This window comes from Alternaria incomplexa (genome assembly GCF_024043165.1).
Source record: "Alternaria incomplexa strain BMP 0042 chromosome Unknown scaffold_8, whole genome shotgun sequence".
NCBI classification, from domain to species: Eukaryota; Fungi; Ascomycota; class Dothideomycetes; order Pleosporales; family Pleosporaceae; genus Alternaria; species Alternaria incomplexa.
In genome coordinates this window covers 586988-601160 of record NW_026249857.1, presented here as the reverse complement: position 1 = coordinate 601160, position 14173 = coordinate 586988, and the positions used below count along the sequence as shown (strand labels likewise).

The window sequence follows — 14173 nt, the reverse complement described above, 5'->3', positions numbered from 1 at the left end:
CACATAAGGGATTACTCGAGCGAGTTCGTCTCAACAGTCTCATAGCTATATATCATCATATTTTCGAGGCGTAGTAGTTGTTATTTCTTCATCGCACCGCCACATCGCCTCCTATCTAGCACTACATATAAGCAAAGAGCTTCACCATCCATCTGAAGCATCACCGACCGATTCGCGTCAAAGATCCATCGCCTACACGAACATACATCACCATGTCTCCTATACCAGTAGACAACAACCTCGTCGCAGACGAAGACCTAGCTTCAGTACCCTACTCAGGATACTGGACAAAAGCCAACATCGCCCTCACCGTCGTCTTCGGCCTCATCTTCCTCGCCATAATCCTCGCCTGCCTAATCTTCTATCTCCACCGCCGAAGCGAAAAGAAGAAGCTCGACAACCGCAAATCAGACACAGCCGGCCTCCTCGCCAACGAAGACAAGACCAGCATGTTCAGCCGCGTCCGCGCAAGCAGCGTCACATTATACGTCGACTCGGAAGCGGACGCGCGCAACAAGAGATCGAGTACGGATACCATGCATCTCGTCCCACTACAGGTCACGCCGAGTGAAGAGACTAGTGATCCCATCGCCGATAACACGGAGAGCGCTGGTACGGGTGTTAGTGCGATGAGTCGCCAGAGCAACGGTACGCTTAGTACTATGGTGCTCAGTCCCATATCGCCGAGTGGTGACGAGGGTGACATGAGTTTACGGCCGGCACCGACGGGGCGCGCACGCAGTACGAGTACAGCTAGTCAACGGGCACGGTATTACGAGTCGACGCCTATGATTGCGATGCCACAGATTCCGAAGATCATTCATACGACGTCAGAGTAGAGAAGGGGTAGGGGCATACATGTAGACCTTTAGGGTAAAGGGTCAAGGGGAGGTTTACGAGTTGAAGGTTTAAATGTCTTACTTTCTCATTCTGTTGTTTCGCGATTCCGCGGTCTTTTCTGCACAAGCATTATTATATACCCTGTCTACGCTCCTGCACTTGTCATAACACGCAGTCGAGTATTATCTAGACACTTCTATCTCATCTCTTATGAAAGCAAAAAGTTGAATAATCTATTTTGATCTTATGCCAGGCCGTTAACTAACAGTTGACTTCATCACTATATTACGTCTAGCATATACTACTATGTATACTCGCCCCCAAATTCTTCTTCCCGGTTGCCTGGTCGTTGTTGTATGTGTTGGCATCTCGGCTCACTCGGAGTGAGCACTAACGACGCGCATCGATCCCCAGCCCCGGTAAAAGCTCTGGTCTAGGACGAGACATGTAAGCTTCAAATGACATCATACTCGATGCTGAATTCACCCCAGAGCTATTTGACTCTATGAGCAGAAAAGCTCCTACATGCTTATCAGGGCACAAAGCCGAGAATGCGTTCTGTGCCGGTCACCTCAAACCAGCCAGTTGAGAGTCGTTAATCTCGCAACAAAGGACTTCGCCTTACAGTCAATGTCATAGATATCATACCCGAAGTACATCCCAAAGAGCAGCACGTCCGATCACGTCTGGACAAACACCCTCTACATCACTGACGCATATCCAAAAGCCATCTCCAAGGCGATCTCGGCATCACCGATCAACAGCCCAAACACAGACCCACGGCACAGTTCAATAAGCGGCGAAGTTCACACAGGGGATCGCTGTGCCACAAAGACCTCTTGCATGGCCCGACTGTGCCGTACGCGTTACCGCACCCTTGGGTCGAGCCAAGAGAATGTGCCACAGGGGATATGTTAGCCTTGATAACAATGAACGGAAAAAAGGGGATACGCAGCCACACATGATATCACCGTGGCGGTGAAGTAGGAAGCTGAAATATGTGCACACAGTAATGAGTCAACGTGAAGCTTTCTCGATATACATGCTAAACCAACGCTCTACACGCTGCCCCATCCGTAGACCTATCGCTAACAATGCAACACAAAACAATGACTAAACCGCTCAAAACATACCAATACAAATACCCGCATCCATATCGCGACCGCACGAAGCGAGTCTATACAGAATGTGAGCCCCGGGACCGGCTCCCCGAACTCCCATCGCTCTTAACCCATCATCAGCCGTTGAACAGTTGCGACAAGCGAAGACCTACTTCTTCGCAGCATTAACAACCTCTTCACTCAACTCCCACTCCGGGTCCCAATGCACATACTGCGTCATAGCCACAGCGAGTAGCCACTCCGTCTTGACAATGCGCGGAATCATGTTTTCACGCTTAGCCAACTCGCGGAATTTAGTCCAGTTGGTAAACTCCTTCTTGTCGGCGTCGGAGATGAGGTACAACACGTCTCCTTCGTCTTCAACCTGGTTCTGACTGACCTCCTTGTCAGCGAGGTCGAGTTTACGTTTTGACGCGGAGAAGACGGTTGTCGGCCTGCCCTTCCAGAGCACACATTTTCCGCCGTTGACTTCGACAATGTCTTTGTAGGTTTCGAAGCCGCCGCCGACTTTCTCTGTGCAGAATACTGTCCAGCCTTTGAGGAGGCGCTGCTTGTTCTGCTTGGCGCGCGAGAGGGCTTCGGAGAGCCGGAAGTTGTTGGCCTCTTCGAAGTCTCTAGCTTGGAGGAGGTGCTTTTCTGCCGGGGGGAGCTTGTTGTTCTTCAGCGCGAAGTCGAGGTAGCTGGTTGATACGAGGGTGGGGGCGCAGGCTAGGGCTGCGATGAACTTCTTCGTTCGGACGGGTTGCGGGGCGCAGACTAGGTCTACCTTCTTGAAGTCGTCGGTGATGAAGAGGCCAAGCTCTCGAAGGCGCGCTTTGTCTTTTGATTCCTTCTCGGGGTTGTTGGCCCATCGCTCGTCTTTTGAGATCAGCATGCGGAACTTGATGGGCGCGAGCTTCTCCTTTTTTGCTCGCTTGTTCTTTGCTGGGATCTCTGTGGCTTCATCTTCTGTCTCGTCGTCATCGTCGACTTCATCGATGGAGCGTTTGCTTGAGACTGATTCACGGCCGCCCTTTGCTTGCTTCGTTCCCTCGTCGATCTCATCTTCTGCCCGTCGTCGTCCACCGTGAATGACACCACCCTTGCGCTTCATCTCCTTCTCGAACTGTGCAATATCTGGCGCGGCGTCGTGCATTTTTGCCAATGCGCGGTCTTTGGCTCCCCGACTGCCAGGCGTCTGGTTCTCTTTGCCATCGGTACGCCGAGGTGGCAGCGGTGTTTGTGCATTGCCTCCGGATTTCGCCCGCTTAGGCTTCTCAGCAGGCGGACTGCGAGGTGCTGGAGGTTCACTTTGTCGCGGTGGTACGCTCGATGCTGGCACGTCATTGGTCTGCGGTGCTGCTTTGACGGCTTTTGTGGGTTTGACTTGCTTTGAGAAGAAGATCTTCTCAGTAGCCTCGCGATCGATTTCTGTCTGACCCAACACCTCTCCAAGGTTGGTCCGGGCTGGGAAGAATGTGTAACGGCCCTCAGTCAGCGGCATTTCCCTGCACTTGGCGTAGCTGTCTTCCAGCCACAGATGATTGACAATGTTCACGCCCCACTCCGCCGCAGCCTCGCACTTCTCGCTGTTCTTGTGCGCAGCAATAAGATGTGTGTTGTCCTGCTTGAAAGTCTTTGTGAACTCCGCACCCGTAGCCTTGATCAAGTTTTCCAGGTATATGCGGGCCTCGCCAGTGTAACTGGATATGCTAACTTTGTACTTGTTGAACCCCGGAATGCCTTCCCGTGGCCGCGGATAGTGCATCATCCGCTGCATGGGATTTGTCCAGATACCGTGTGTGATGAGGTAGTACAACCAGCCCAGGTTTCCGACGTCTTTTCGCGCTTGCGACGCCTTGACATAGTCTGGGCCTTCTCGGTAGTTGCAAACATACATGTCTGCATCATCGATTTTTGAGGTTACACTGCCGCCTCCAGCCTTGATCATGCCCGTTATGATATTCCTGAGCTTGGTGCTGATGTTCAGATCTTCACCAAGCTTGACACGCTTTCCGTCGAAGGCCTTGATCGCGCGGGGTGCCTCGAGGTGAGGCGGAGGCGGTACGGGATCGTTTTGAGGGTCTGGGGTGGCTGCGTCTCGAATGTGCTGGCTCACGCGTGTAGGAGGAATGGCGCCTGGTTTCATGTCGGCGAGGATCTCGGGATCGGGAAGTGTATACGGTCGCTCTGATATTCTACGGCCAACTTTGAGGCAGTCATCGAACCTGTGTGGTGTTAGATCAGTTCAACGACCATGCCCTCAACTCAAACCTACCAATGGGGCAACACAATTGACAACTGCAGTCGTTTACTAATAGCGAGCTGACACCGTGGTTCGCTCACATCCAGTGCAATGAGATGTGTCACGAATTTCGAGAGGCTCGGTGCGAATTGCCCGCCCAATGCCAGTACGCCACCCTCGATCGCTTCCTTGTCTCCGCTCGGTATGTCCCCACAGCATATGACTACTTCGCTCATGAAGAGTGCAGGATCGGGGCTGTATGTTCGCGGGTTCTTGGCCTTGTTGGACTGGAGCGACGCGTCTATCCATGTTGGCTTGACCACATGTAACATGAGATCGAGGGCGCGGTAGTAGTCGGGGAAGTCGGCCGTCTCCGAGACAATGTAGCTGATTTCCTCCAGGTTGTCTATGCGGCCTTTGGTTACATTGAAGGGTACGATTGTTCCGCGAGCGCCTGTGATAGCATCTTCGATCTATGCCGTCGGTTAGCAATACTTCTAAATTGATTAGACGCGTCGCATACCTGGCGCATTCGCTCTTCTGAGAGGCCGTTGGGGTATATCGTGAAATTGAGCTCCTCGAACAGACCCTGCGAGCCCTCCAGCATGGTGGTGTCTTCCATGGCTGCGACTTAGGGTGTTGTGTTGTATGTGTGGACTGTGGGTCGCTGTCGATGTTGGATTCGAAGGCGCGATGCGACACGGCTACACGCGAACTTTGGAGGCACGAACGCGTCAAGGCCCACGTGACGCCCCACCAAAACACTTCGACGCTGGATCCGTCATGACGGCGGAGTCCTGTCCAGACTAGTGTCTTTTTGCAGTCCGAAAGAAGCGCGCGTTTGCGCAATGTCCATTCGGAATGATCCTCAAGCGCGAGTATCTCTTTGGCACTTCTATGTGGAGGTTCTGTGGGGAGAACAGAAGCCGTGATGGACCTCGGCATTCCCCAGATTGCGCCGGCTGCTAATCACGACACCTAGAAGCATAGGCGCCTTTCTGTGATCTAAGCGTATCATTCCGTTCTACCATCTCGCTGAACACGTACAACATTTATAACATTTTGACCTGCATATACTTGTTGTCCGAATCCTCCGATCATCCGATCATCCGTCATCTCATTATATCTCGGCCGCAGTCAACAGGAACATGTCTTCAAAGCACTTTCGTATAGATGAGCACAAGCTAGAAGCATCACATATCCGTGGCTTCCCACGCTCCACATCGACGAAGCAGGAAGAAGTCCTACATCTCGCCGTCAAGCAATACACACCTCTCGACAACACGAGCCCGAAACCTGGAGACATCACCATCATCGCAGCGCATGCGAATGGATTCCCGAAAGAGCTGTACGAGCCACTATGGGATGAGCTCCTGAAGAGATGTCAGCAAAATGGGTTTGGCATCAGAGGAATTTGGATAGCAGATGTCGTGCACCAAGGCATGAGCAGCGTTCTGAACGAAGATAAGCTAGGCAATGACCGTATGTACATTTCTTCAACTGCGCGATTGATACGCTAATTCTACGTAGCGGCATGGCTTGATCATAGCAGAGATCTACTTCACATGGTAAACATCTTCCGCGACCAGATGCCTCGCCCGATAATCGGCGTAGGCCATAGCATGGGCGGCTGCCAACTCGCCAACCTCGCATTGCTGCATCCACGTCTCCTCGAGACACTAATCCTCATCGACCCCGTCATCCAAGGCAAAGTCTCACTAAACGGCAACGTCGGACCAGCCGCCGCATCATCACGACGACGCGAGCGCTGGCCCTCACGCGAAGAAGCAGCCAAGAGTTTCGGCAAGAGCAAGTTCTACCAAACGTGGGATCCACGAGTCCTTGATCTCTGGGTGCAGTACGGTTTACGAGACGCACCAACAAAGTTGTTTCCCGACGCGAAGAAGCCCGAGGTAACTCTGACGACGACCAAGCACCAGGAAGTAATGACTTTCCTACGCCCAAACTTCACCGCAAGACCAGGAGACAAGGAACCGTCATCTGCGGAATTCACATTGAGCAACCCGAAATTGAACCGGAGGACGCATGCCGATATCACGCCGACTACTGAACCCCAGACGCCCTTCTACCGGGGCGAGAGCACCATCGTCTTCAACCAGCTACCATCAATCCGGCCATCGGTATTCTACATTTTCGGCCAACACTCTTTCCTCACTGATGATGCCGTCATCGAGGATAAAATGCGTCTGAGTGGGTCCGGTGTTGGCGGCAGTGGCGGACGCGCTGAAGGACGAGTAGCGAATGTCACGGTGCAAGATGCTGGGCATCTGATTCCGATGGAGAAGGTGGAGGAGAGTGCGGATCATATTAGCAAATGGGTCGGCCAGGAGATGAAGAGGTATTGGGATTGGGAACGCAAGACGGAGGAGGAATGGGATGGGAAGCAAGGCGTGGATAGGAGTGTGTTGCCTGAACGGTTTGTCGAGGAGTTGAACGCTTTGATTAAGCCGAGGGAGAAGAAGCCGTCGAAGCTCTGAATCTTAGACTGGTTGAGATGCAATTGGCGAGATGCCTTCAGAATCCATCTGTCTGGCCCGTGTATTGTGGATATTTGCATGGATAAACTTTCCCTAGCACTTTCACATCAATTCTACCGACACCTCATACCCCAACACTCATACATCTTCAATCTTTCTTACTCTCCCCCCTCTCCGGATAATAACCCCCCGCAAATTCCAGACTCGCCCCCTCCCACCTCTCCGTCTTGACCTCCTTCCACGCACTCCACGGCCACCACCCCTCCCTCACCCATATCCTCGCCTCAATCGTCGCAATAAAACTCTCCCTACAAAAGTTCGCCCGATGCCCATCAGGAAACGGACTCGCCAGGCCGAACCAACCCGGCTCCTTCGGCGCACGCGCCTTGAGTTCCAATTTATGTGTGTAATTCGACACGGATATCGAAAAAGTGCGGGTGTCCCAGTCATTCGTGGCGCTCATGAAGGGGCTGAGGAGGTTGAGATACGAGACTGAGAAGGGCGGTACAAAGTCCAGATTGAGGGATGGAGACCGGTATCCGAGCATGTAGGCGGTGTTGTACATAATCTTCCCGCCCGCGAGACAGATGCCGCGTTTTTCTTCGTTGTCCCAGGCTTGCACCCACATGTGTGCGTCCGGGAAGCTGTTCGCCCAGTTCTTCTCTTGGTGGATCGTCGCACGGCTTTTTCTGTCCTGTGCTGGGAAGGCATCGCCTAGAGCGGGTATGTCGAGGGTGAACGTAGCGGGGGAGCAGAGAGAATGCACGTGCCAGTGGAGTGGGAAGGGGAGGTGCACCATCCAACCTTCGGGTGTGCTCTTGTCTTTTCTCCATGGCATGTAGTCCTCCTCGCATTGCGCTTCGAGCGACCAACTTCCATCTTCGGCGGCAAAGTTGTAGCTTGTGCGGCCGTTGCCCTCTGTGCTCATCACTCCCATGCCTGGTACGCGTAGGTCGAATGCTTTGGTTTTTTCGTCGGTGGTCACGCGCTCGATGTTGTCGACGAAATGCTCGCGCTGGAATATTGGATGGCCTGATGAGGGGTAGTATGTGAAGGAGACCATGTGTGGGCGTGATTTGGCACCGGGAACGGAGCATATTATCAGAGCGATGTGCGAGCCAGATGCGAGATCGAATTTGGAGTAGTAGCCCTCGAATTGTGAGGATGGGTGAGGGGCGAAGTGCTCCATGGTGGGTTGCCAGTAGATTGGAACCTCAGAGTGGTGGTTATAGAGGATTATCGACTGTATAGTTGCGGGTTGTTTGTGTTGATGAGTTGGCGTGAGTAGTGATGTTGGTAGGTTGGTAACTCATGACGTAGGCAAATATTCGGGTTGGCATCTTGCATCCAAGCCATCACACATTTTATGTTACACATGTCCCAGCGATAGATGCTGCTGAAATAGTACACCTTAGCGTATTCTCATTCACTACGTTCGAATGCGCCAGCTATCGGACTCGATATATGTACCCACAACTACAAAGTTCGTGCAACTTCCCTTTCCACAATGGATGAGAAGCACAAAACCTTTCTCATGCATTTCAAGTGGTGTAATTGCAGAGCTACTTGACTCCATAGTAAGATTGTGCAAAGGTTTCTTGGGACTTTGGAACCTCAGACAATGGCAGCTAGGATGATGTCCGCTTACGTTGGTTGTGCTACTCGCGTGAAGCTCTTCGTTTAGAACGTCATGCACCGCAGCAACAACATAGCAGTTTCTCAAACACTCAGGATGTATCCTGTTCTGGTATCTTCGCTGTGGTATACGTTTATACCATGTCTACAAACGTCAGCGTATCGGAAGGCGAAGTGTATTGCATGGAGACATACATCCTATCAAAGGTTGAATCCATTCGGCCCAAGGCTCGCATGATCATATGTACCGGAACATGTTGTTCTTCACGCTTCTTTTCATTGAGGCGGGCTTTCCATCCTCATATTCGATGCCGGCTTCTCCTCCCTCGCTGTCATGTCCTTGCAGCTTTGCCATCACCTCGGCATCGAGCTCAGCTTGTGTCTTTTTCTTGGGCTTTGTCTCATCGGACAGTTTGGTATCGACCTTTTGAGTATCGCCTTTCACTGGAGTTGAGGTGTTGGAGCTCGCATCGGAATAATTCCTGTTGTATGTGACTGAGGGTAAATTTTGTCGGCAGGACGCTGTTGAGGATGGTGTGGTGAGAAAATGCATGGGAACGCGCCCCGTGATTTGTCGTAGAGACACCATCGCGGCGGGAATATGTGACCAAGAGAGGGTGTAGTGAAATCGTAGCAATAGGACTATGGGAAGATGGAGATGATGGATTTACGTCACTGTGACCGCGGTCGTCTGGCGCACGTGAAAGTCTGGTGCCTGCGCCGCGACTGCATTGTGTGGATCGCTCTGATGACTTCCCTCCAGAGGAGGACCGCGCATTAATATCACTAACCGCTGGTCTCAACTCCACGTCGTTCTGCAAGCTATCCGGACTTCACTTTGCTGTTTCCACGCGGTGCTTGCGACTGCCAAGACGCTAGTGGCTGCAGCCCATTTTCAGTTTCGCGATCGAGGATACCATCGCTCACGACACGCGCGCCAACCCACGATACCCCCCGGAAGCCATCCAACATGGTCGTCACATCTTCCTGGTCCAACGTCGAGGACGAGGTCTTGAAGGCCGCCATCAGCAAGTATGGGCTGAACCAGTGGTCGCGATGCGCCTCGCTGCTGTCCAAGAAGAGCGCGAAGCAATGCAAGTCGCGCTGGACCAACTGGATCGACCCCGCTATCCGGAAGACGGACTGGTCGCGAGAGGAGGATGAGAAGCTCCTGACTATGGCCAAACTCCTCCCCACCCAATGGAGGACTATTGCGCCCATTGTTGGACGAACGGTACGCTGTCGCGAATATCCCTTTTTTCTAGTATCATGCTAACTTTCCGCAGGCTACTCAATGTCTCGAGCGCTACCAAAAGCTGTTGGACGAACAAGAAGCGAGGGAGTCTGGCGATCTTGGACTGGCGGGTCCGGAGGGTGGAGACTCAGCTGCTCCTTCAGCAGACGATGTACGTCGTCTTCGCCCCGGAGAAGTCGACGCCTACGCCGAGAGCCGACCTGCGAGACCCGATGCGGTCGATATCGACGAGGAAGACAAGGAGATGCTGTCAGAGGCGCGTGCGCGTCTGGCAAACGTCAGCGGTAAGAAGGCCAAGCGGAAGGCCCGCGAGCGCCAACTTGAGGAATCAAGAAGGCTTGCCTTGCTTCAGAAGCGGCGAGAGCTGAAAGCTGCCGGTATCAACATTAAGATTACTCCGAAGAAGGGCAACCACATCGACTACAACGCCGATGTACCGCTCGAGAAGGAAGTCCCCGCCGGCTTCTTCGACACCACAGAAGAAATCGACCGCAACGAACAACAACGAGAGGCCTTCGATCCGCGAAAGCAACAGCTTGCGAACAAGAGGAAGATGGAATCGCAGGAAGACGGAGGAGGTGACAGAAAGAAGAAGAAAGATGAGAAGTCAGGAGGTCTTGCAGCGTCGTATGCTAAGGCCGCACAAGCGCAGAGGATACGGGAAGCAGAACAGAGCAGCAAGCGACGCGGTCTCGTGCTTCCAGCGCCGCAAGTCGGAGAGGCCGAGTTGGAAGATATCGTCAAGATGGGAACGACTGGACAGCGCGCAGTTACTGCGGGCAGCAGCGACAACATCGCAACACAGGGCCTGATCGGGAACTACTCGAACGTGATTGGCAACACACCCATTCGCACGCCCATGGCCCCCAAAGAGGAGGACTACGTCGCGAATGAGGTGCGGAATGCCCGGATGCGAACAGAGACCCAATCTGCTTTGCTAGGTGGCGACAACCCAGATCTCGTAGACGACGAAGCACCCGCCTCGCTATCAGGACCCGCCTCACGACACCAGATTGTGACACCAAACCCCATGGCAACGCCTTTCAGGCAAGCAAATGGCGGAGCCGGAGAAACACCCATGCGCCAGGGACCGGGAGCGACACCCATGCGAACACCACGCGATACACTACGCCTCAACGGAGAGGAGAGTGGCATGCAACTTGTTGGCCAGACACCCCGCGATATCAAACTAAGGGAGCAAGCGAAGCGGCAAGACCTGAAGAGCAGGCTCGCTGCGCTGCCAAAACCCAAGGAAGAAAGCTGGGAGTTTGAGCTTCCCGAAGAGCAGGCAGATCACATGGAAGTCGAAGTCAGCGAAGAAGACGCTGCTGAGCGCGACCGAAAAATTCGTGAAGCACGCGAAGCCCAGGAAGCCGCAGACTTCGGCAGGCAAAGTCAAGTCGTGCAGAAGTTCCTTCCAAGGCCATCGCTGGTCGATATTGATGTCATGATGAAGCGCGCATTGGACCTCTCTGACCCTGTCGAACGCGAAGTCGAAATCGAGATGGCTAAGCTCATCGCGAACGACGTCCAGAAGTTCGGCGATGGCCGAGTAACTGGTTCAGTAACACGTCTCGATTCCATGACCGATGATGCTCTCCGAAATGCCAAGATGGAGCTCGCGCTTGAACTTGCCATGACCTCAGACAAGGACAAGAAGGCCTTCCACGCCGAGCTCGACAGTTCCTGGACCACGCTTCACGGTTCCGCAATGCTGCCCGGCATCGCAGGCTACGAGGAAGACGAGATCGACGAACACCAACTGCTCGTCGAAGCCTTTGACAACGCACAAGAGTCCATCATTGAAGCCGCGGAACGTGCGAACAAGATCGAGAAGCGATTAACAACACATCACGCCGGCTACATCAAACGATCAAATCTACTACGAGAGAAGATCAGTGGCGCGTTCTCAGCACTCGAGCGTGCAAGGGACGATTTGAACACAGCGAGGACGGCGCAGTACAGCGAGCAAGATGGCATCGCACGCAGACTGGAGAGCCTGCGCGAGGAAGTTCAGTTCGTTACTAAGAGGGAGAGGGAAGCACAGGAGCTGTACAGGAAGCGAAAGGAGGAGTTGGACAACTTGCAACAGCCTGTCAATGGCGTACACTAAGCGGTTTTGTGGGCAGACACTTTGGTCTAAGCCTGTGTTTTGATATGATTAGGGGAATGGCGGAGGGTTGGTATGCATTGGCGTGGCGTTGGAAATTACACGGCAGATACATATTTTTTGAGACTGCTTTTGGAGAGTGAATGTCAATACTATGATACACCTCAACTGAAGTGTTACTCGTGATTATGTAAATCGTGCTGATCTATCGACGGAGATACCAAACTCACAACTACTAAACGGTTCGTGGCGTCAGGTACCAAGAATCTTATTTCTTTGACTTGCACCCAATATTTAAGCTCTGCTCTAAGGGTATACATACATCATGTTACATTCTGCAAGCACGTTGCCCGACATGCCCGCTAGTACCTGTACCTAATATCCGAAAATGCGAGGCTGCCCATGGTCTCGCCATTGACAGCTCACAAGCTTTGAGCTAACACCGCATGAAGGCCCAACGCTCCAACTCTCAGAGCCTCACCTGCATACTTCGCACGAGCGTCACAACAACAAGATGCAAATGCGCAAATTGCAAAGTTGATAATCAATGTTGAAAGAAAAGATTTGATCGTATTGCATAATGTCTGCCGTGGTAAAGTACCCCCCAGTCCAATCCAGTCCATTGGGGTATAAGAAAGAAGCAAACCAAGCCAATGTCCATGTCGAAGAGATGACACGTACAAAGAGAACGCCTTTGACACGTCACCGTGAGTACCCAATCTAATCGAAAAAGCAAGACCCATCCACACACGCACACAACGATGCGTGGTGATGGGAAGATGAAAACGCCCCATTAAACAGTTCAGTCATAAACATGTTCAAGCATAACCCAATCGAACAAGCGCCAGCAACAACAAGTCGTATGCGTCTAGCACTTCCCGTCCAACACCTCAAAGATGCCGACAACATGCACCTCACTCGCGCCGCGACCCATGCTCGGTCTCGGCTCGAGGACATCGAGTTCGGTTTCGAACAAGTGCTTCTCCTCTTCCATTTCGAACTCGTACACGCTGGGCTTGCGGCGCACGGCGAGGAGTTGGCGGATGGAAGAGCCGGAGGAGCGGTGGCTGTGTGGCGATGAGTTGCGCGTCAGCGGCGATGTGGTGCTGGAGGTGAAGATGGAGGAGGGCGATGCCGAGCGCAGAGAGTTGCGGGTGGGGCTGAAGGCGGTCTTGAGGCGGCGGAGGGAGCCGGATGTGCTGCGCAGGGGGGTGAAGGATTGGAAGCGGTTGGTGCGGCTTGGAGAAGGCATTTTGAGTGGTGTTGAGGTGGTGGTTGTTACGTCGGAGTTGAGGTTGGTGGAATTGCTTTTCTCAGGCGACGGTTGCTATGATGTAGCTTCCCGGTATTGTTTGAGCGAATATAGACGCGGAGTGTTTGTCGGAGTCCGATTGCAAATGAAGGATGTTTCGAATAGAAAGTTCCAGCTGTCCTTACGAAGGAGGTAATGTAAGGAATGGCAGTCGTAGGGATGTGATAGGACAACGAGTGTTGGGTCCTTGTCGATCGGCTTGCGAATCAGAAAAGGTGGAAGTGGAAGTGCAAAGGGGAGATCAACTCTGTTCAAAGGGTATATATGAATGTAGATTGGGAGATACAGTAGTGCGGTGGTCAAAGACACTCGCGCACAGTCTGAAAAGCGAAGGTAAGTTAAAAGGAGGAGGAGTCGGGAGATGGAATGAAGAAGGAAACTTATTCCTGTAGTTTTAGTCGAGAAAAACAGGCGGACGATGGCGGATCCTTAAGCATGCGTGTCGCATGTTGGCACTTCTCTGTGCCAGTGCGTGTTACGTCCCAGAAGCTAAAACCCTGGAAGGTGGGACATGGGACTGCTGCAGCGGACATCCCTGTCAGGAACGCGTGAATTGAGGGGTCGAGCCTCGTTTGATCACCCGTCTGGAAACAAGCGAGCGGGAGTCGTCGACTGGCGGCCCATTGGGAGTGCCGCGGAATGATTGCATGGCTTCATTTCAGAGAGCAGCCTGCAATCGATAAGAGATTAGTTGGCAGTGGGTAGTCTGGGGATCATCCTCATTACACTGTGGAGCTTCGTCATTTTGTCGACTTTGTTGGTGGCTTCACACGAGATTGTGAGGGCTGCCCGGTGCTATTCTTACGTCGGCGAACTGCTAGTGGCCATGTTTTTGTTGACATGGACGTTGGTGGTGTTGCTTTTGCGCCCGACACGACGCGTTCTGGCTGCTTGTTGTCATCATCGCCCGGCGCTCTGCATCGTCTCGCCAGGGAGGTGTCCACCATCACGTCCAAGCCATAAACTTGTTGAACAGGCACGATGATCGGAGGGCTTTCCGCTCGCCCACGAACCTGGAGCCGGACGAGCCGCTCCCAGTTTGGCCGCTTCAGACGTGAATCACCCTGGCTGTTGTTTCTTGCTTGCAGCCCGCCAGCCCATAAGTAGGCATTACCCAGCACTTGAAGCTCGCAGTGTCTCCATGCTCAACCGGCCTGTCTCGAGACCGGGTGCTGCGT

At 53.0% G+C, this 14173-nt stretch overlaps 6 protein-coding genes across 6 annotated transcripts; 3 read left to right on the top strand and 3 right to left on the bottom strand.

Moving 5' to 3' along the window:
* Nucleotides 1-212: 212 nt before the first annotated feature.
* On the top strand, nt 213-839 carry J4E90_006010 (uncharacterized protein; the record flags this gene model as incomplete). Its single annotated transcript, XM_051435560.1, has 1 exon — nt 213-839. One exon carries the CDS (start codon nt 213-215, stop codon nt 837-839), a length of 627 nt encoding a protein of 208 aa, XP_051290418.1.
* A 1270-nt stretch (nt 840-2109) lies between these two features.
* On the bottom strand, nt 2110-4807 carry J4E90_006009 (uncharacterized protein; the record flags this gene model as incomplete). Its single annotated transcript, XM_051435559.1, has 3 exons — nt 2110-4168; nt 4219-4658; nt 4709-4807. 3 exons carry the CDS (start codon nt 4805-4807, stop codon nt 2110-2112), a joined length of 2598 nt encoding a protein of 865 aa, XP_051290417.1.
* A 526-nt stretch (nt 4808-5333) lies between these two features.
* J4E90_006008 (uncharacterized protein) lies at nt 5334-6683 on the top strand (the record flags this gene model as incomplete). Its single annotated transcript, XM_051435558.1, has 2 exons — nt 5334-5667; nt 5716-6683. 2 exons carry the CDS (start codon nt 5334-5336, stop codon nt 6681-6683), a joined length of 1302 nt encoding a protein of 433 aa, XP_051290416.1.
* A 148-nt stretch (nt 6684-6831) lies between these two features.
* On the bottom strand, nt 6832-7872 carry J4E90_006007 (uncharacterized protein; the record flags this gene model as incomplete). The annotated part of the gene is made up of 1 exon (XM_051435557.1): nt 6832-7872. One exon carries the CDS (start codon nt 7870-7872, stop codon nt 6832-6834), a length of 1041 nt encoding a protein of 346 aa, XP_051290415.1.
* Nucleotides 7873-9288: 1416 nt separating this feature from the next.
* J4E90_006006 (uncharacterized protein) lies at nt 9289-11686 on the top strand (the record flags this gene model as incomplete). Its single annotated transcript, XM_051435556.1, has 2 exons — nt 9289-9552; nt 9605-11686. The coding sequence occupies 2 exons, from the start codon at nt 9289-9291 to the stop codon at nt 11684-11686; spliced, it is 2346 nt and encodes a 781-aa protein (XP_051290414.1).
* An 865-nt stretch (nt 11687-12551) lies between these two features.
* On the bottom strand, nt 12552-12935 carry J4E90_006005 (uncharacterized protein; the record flags this gene model as incomplete). Its single annotated transcript, XM_051435555.1, has 1 exon — nt 12552-12935. One exon carries the CDS (start codon nt 12933-12935, stop codon nt 12552-12554), a length of 384 nt encoding a protein of 127 aa, XP_051290413.1.
* Nucleotides 12936-14173: the final 1238 nt, after the last annotated feature.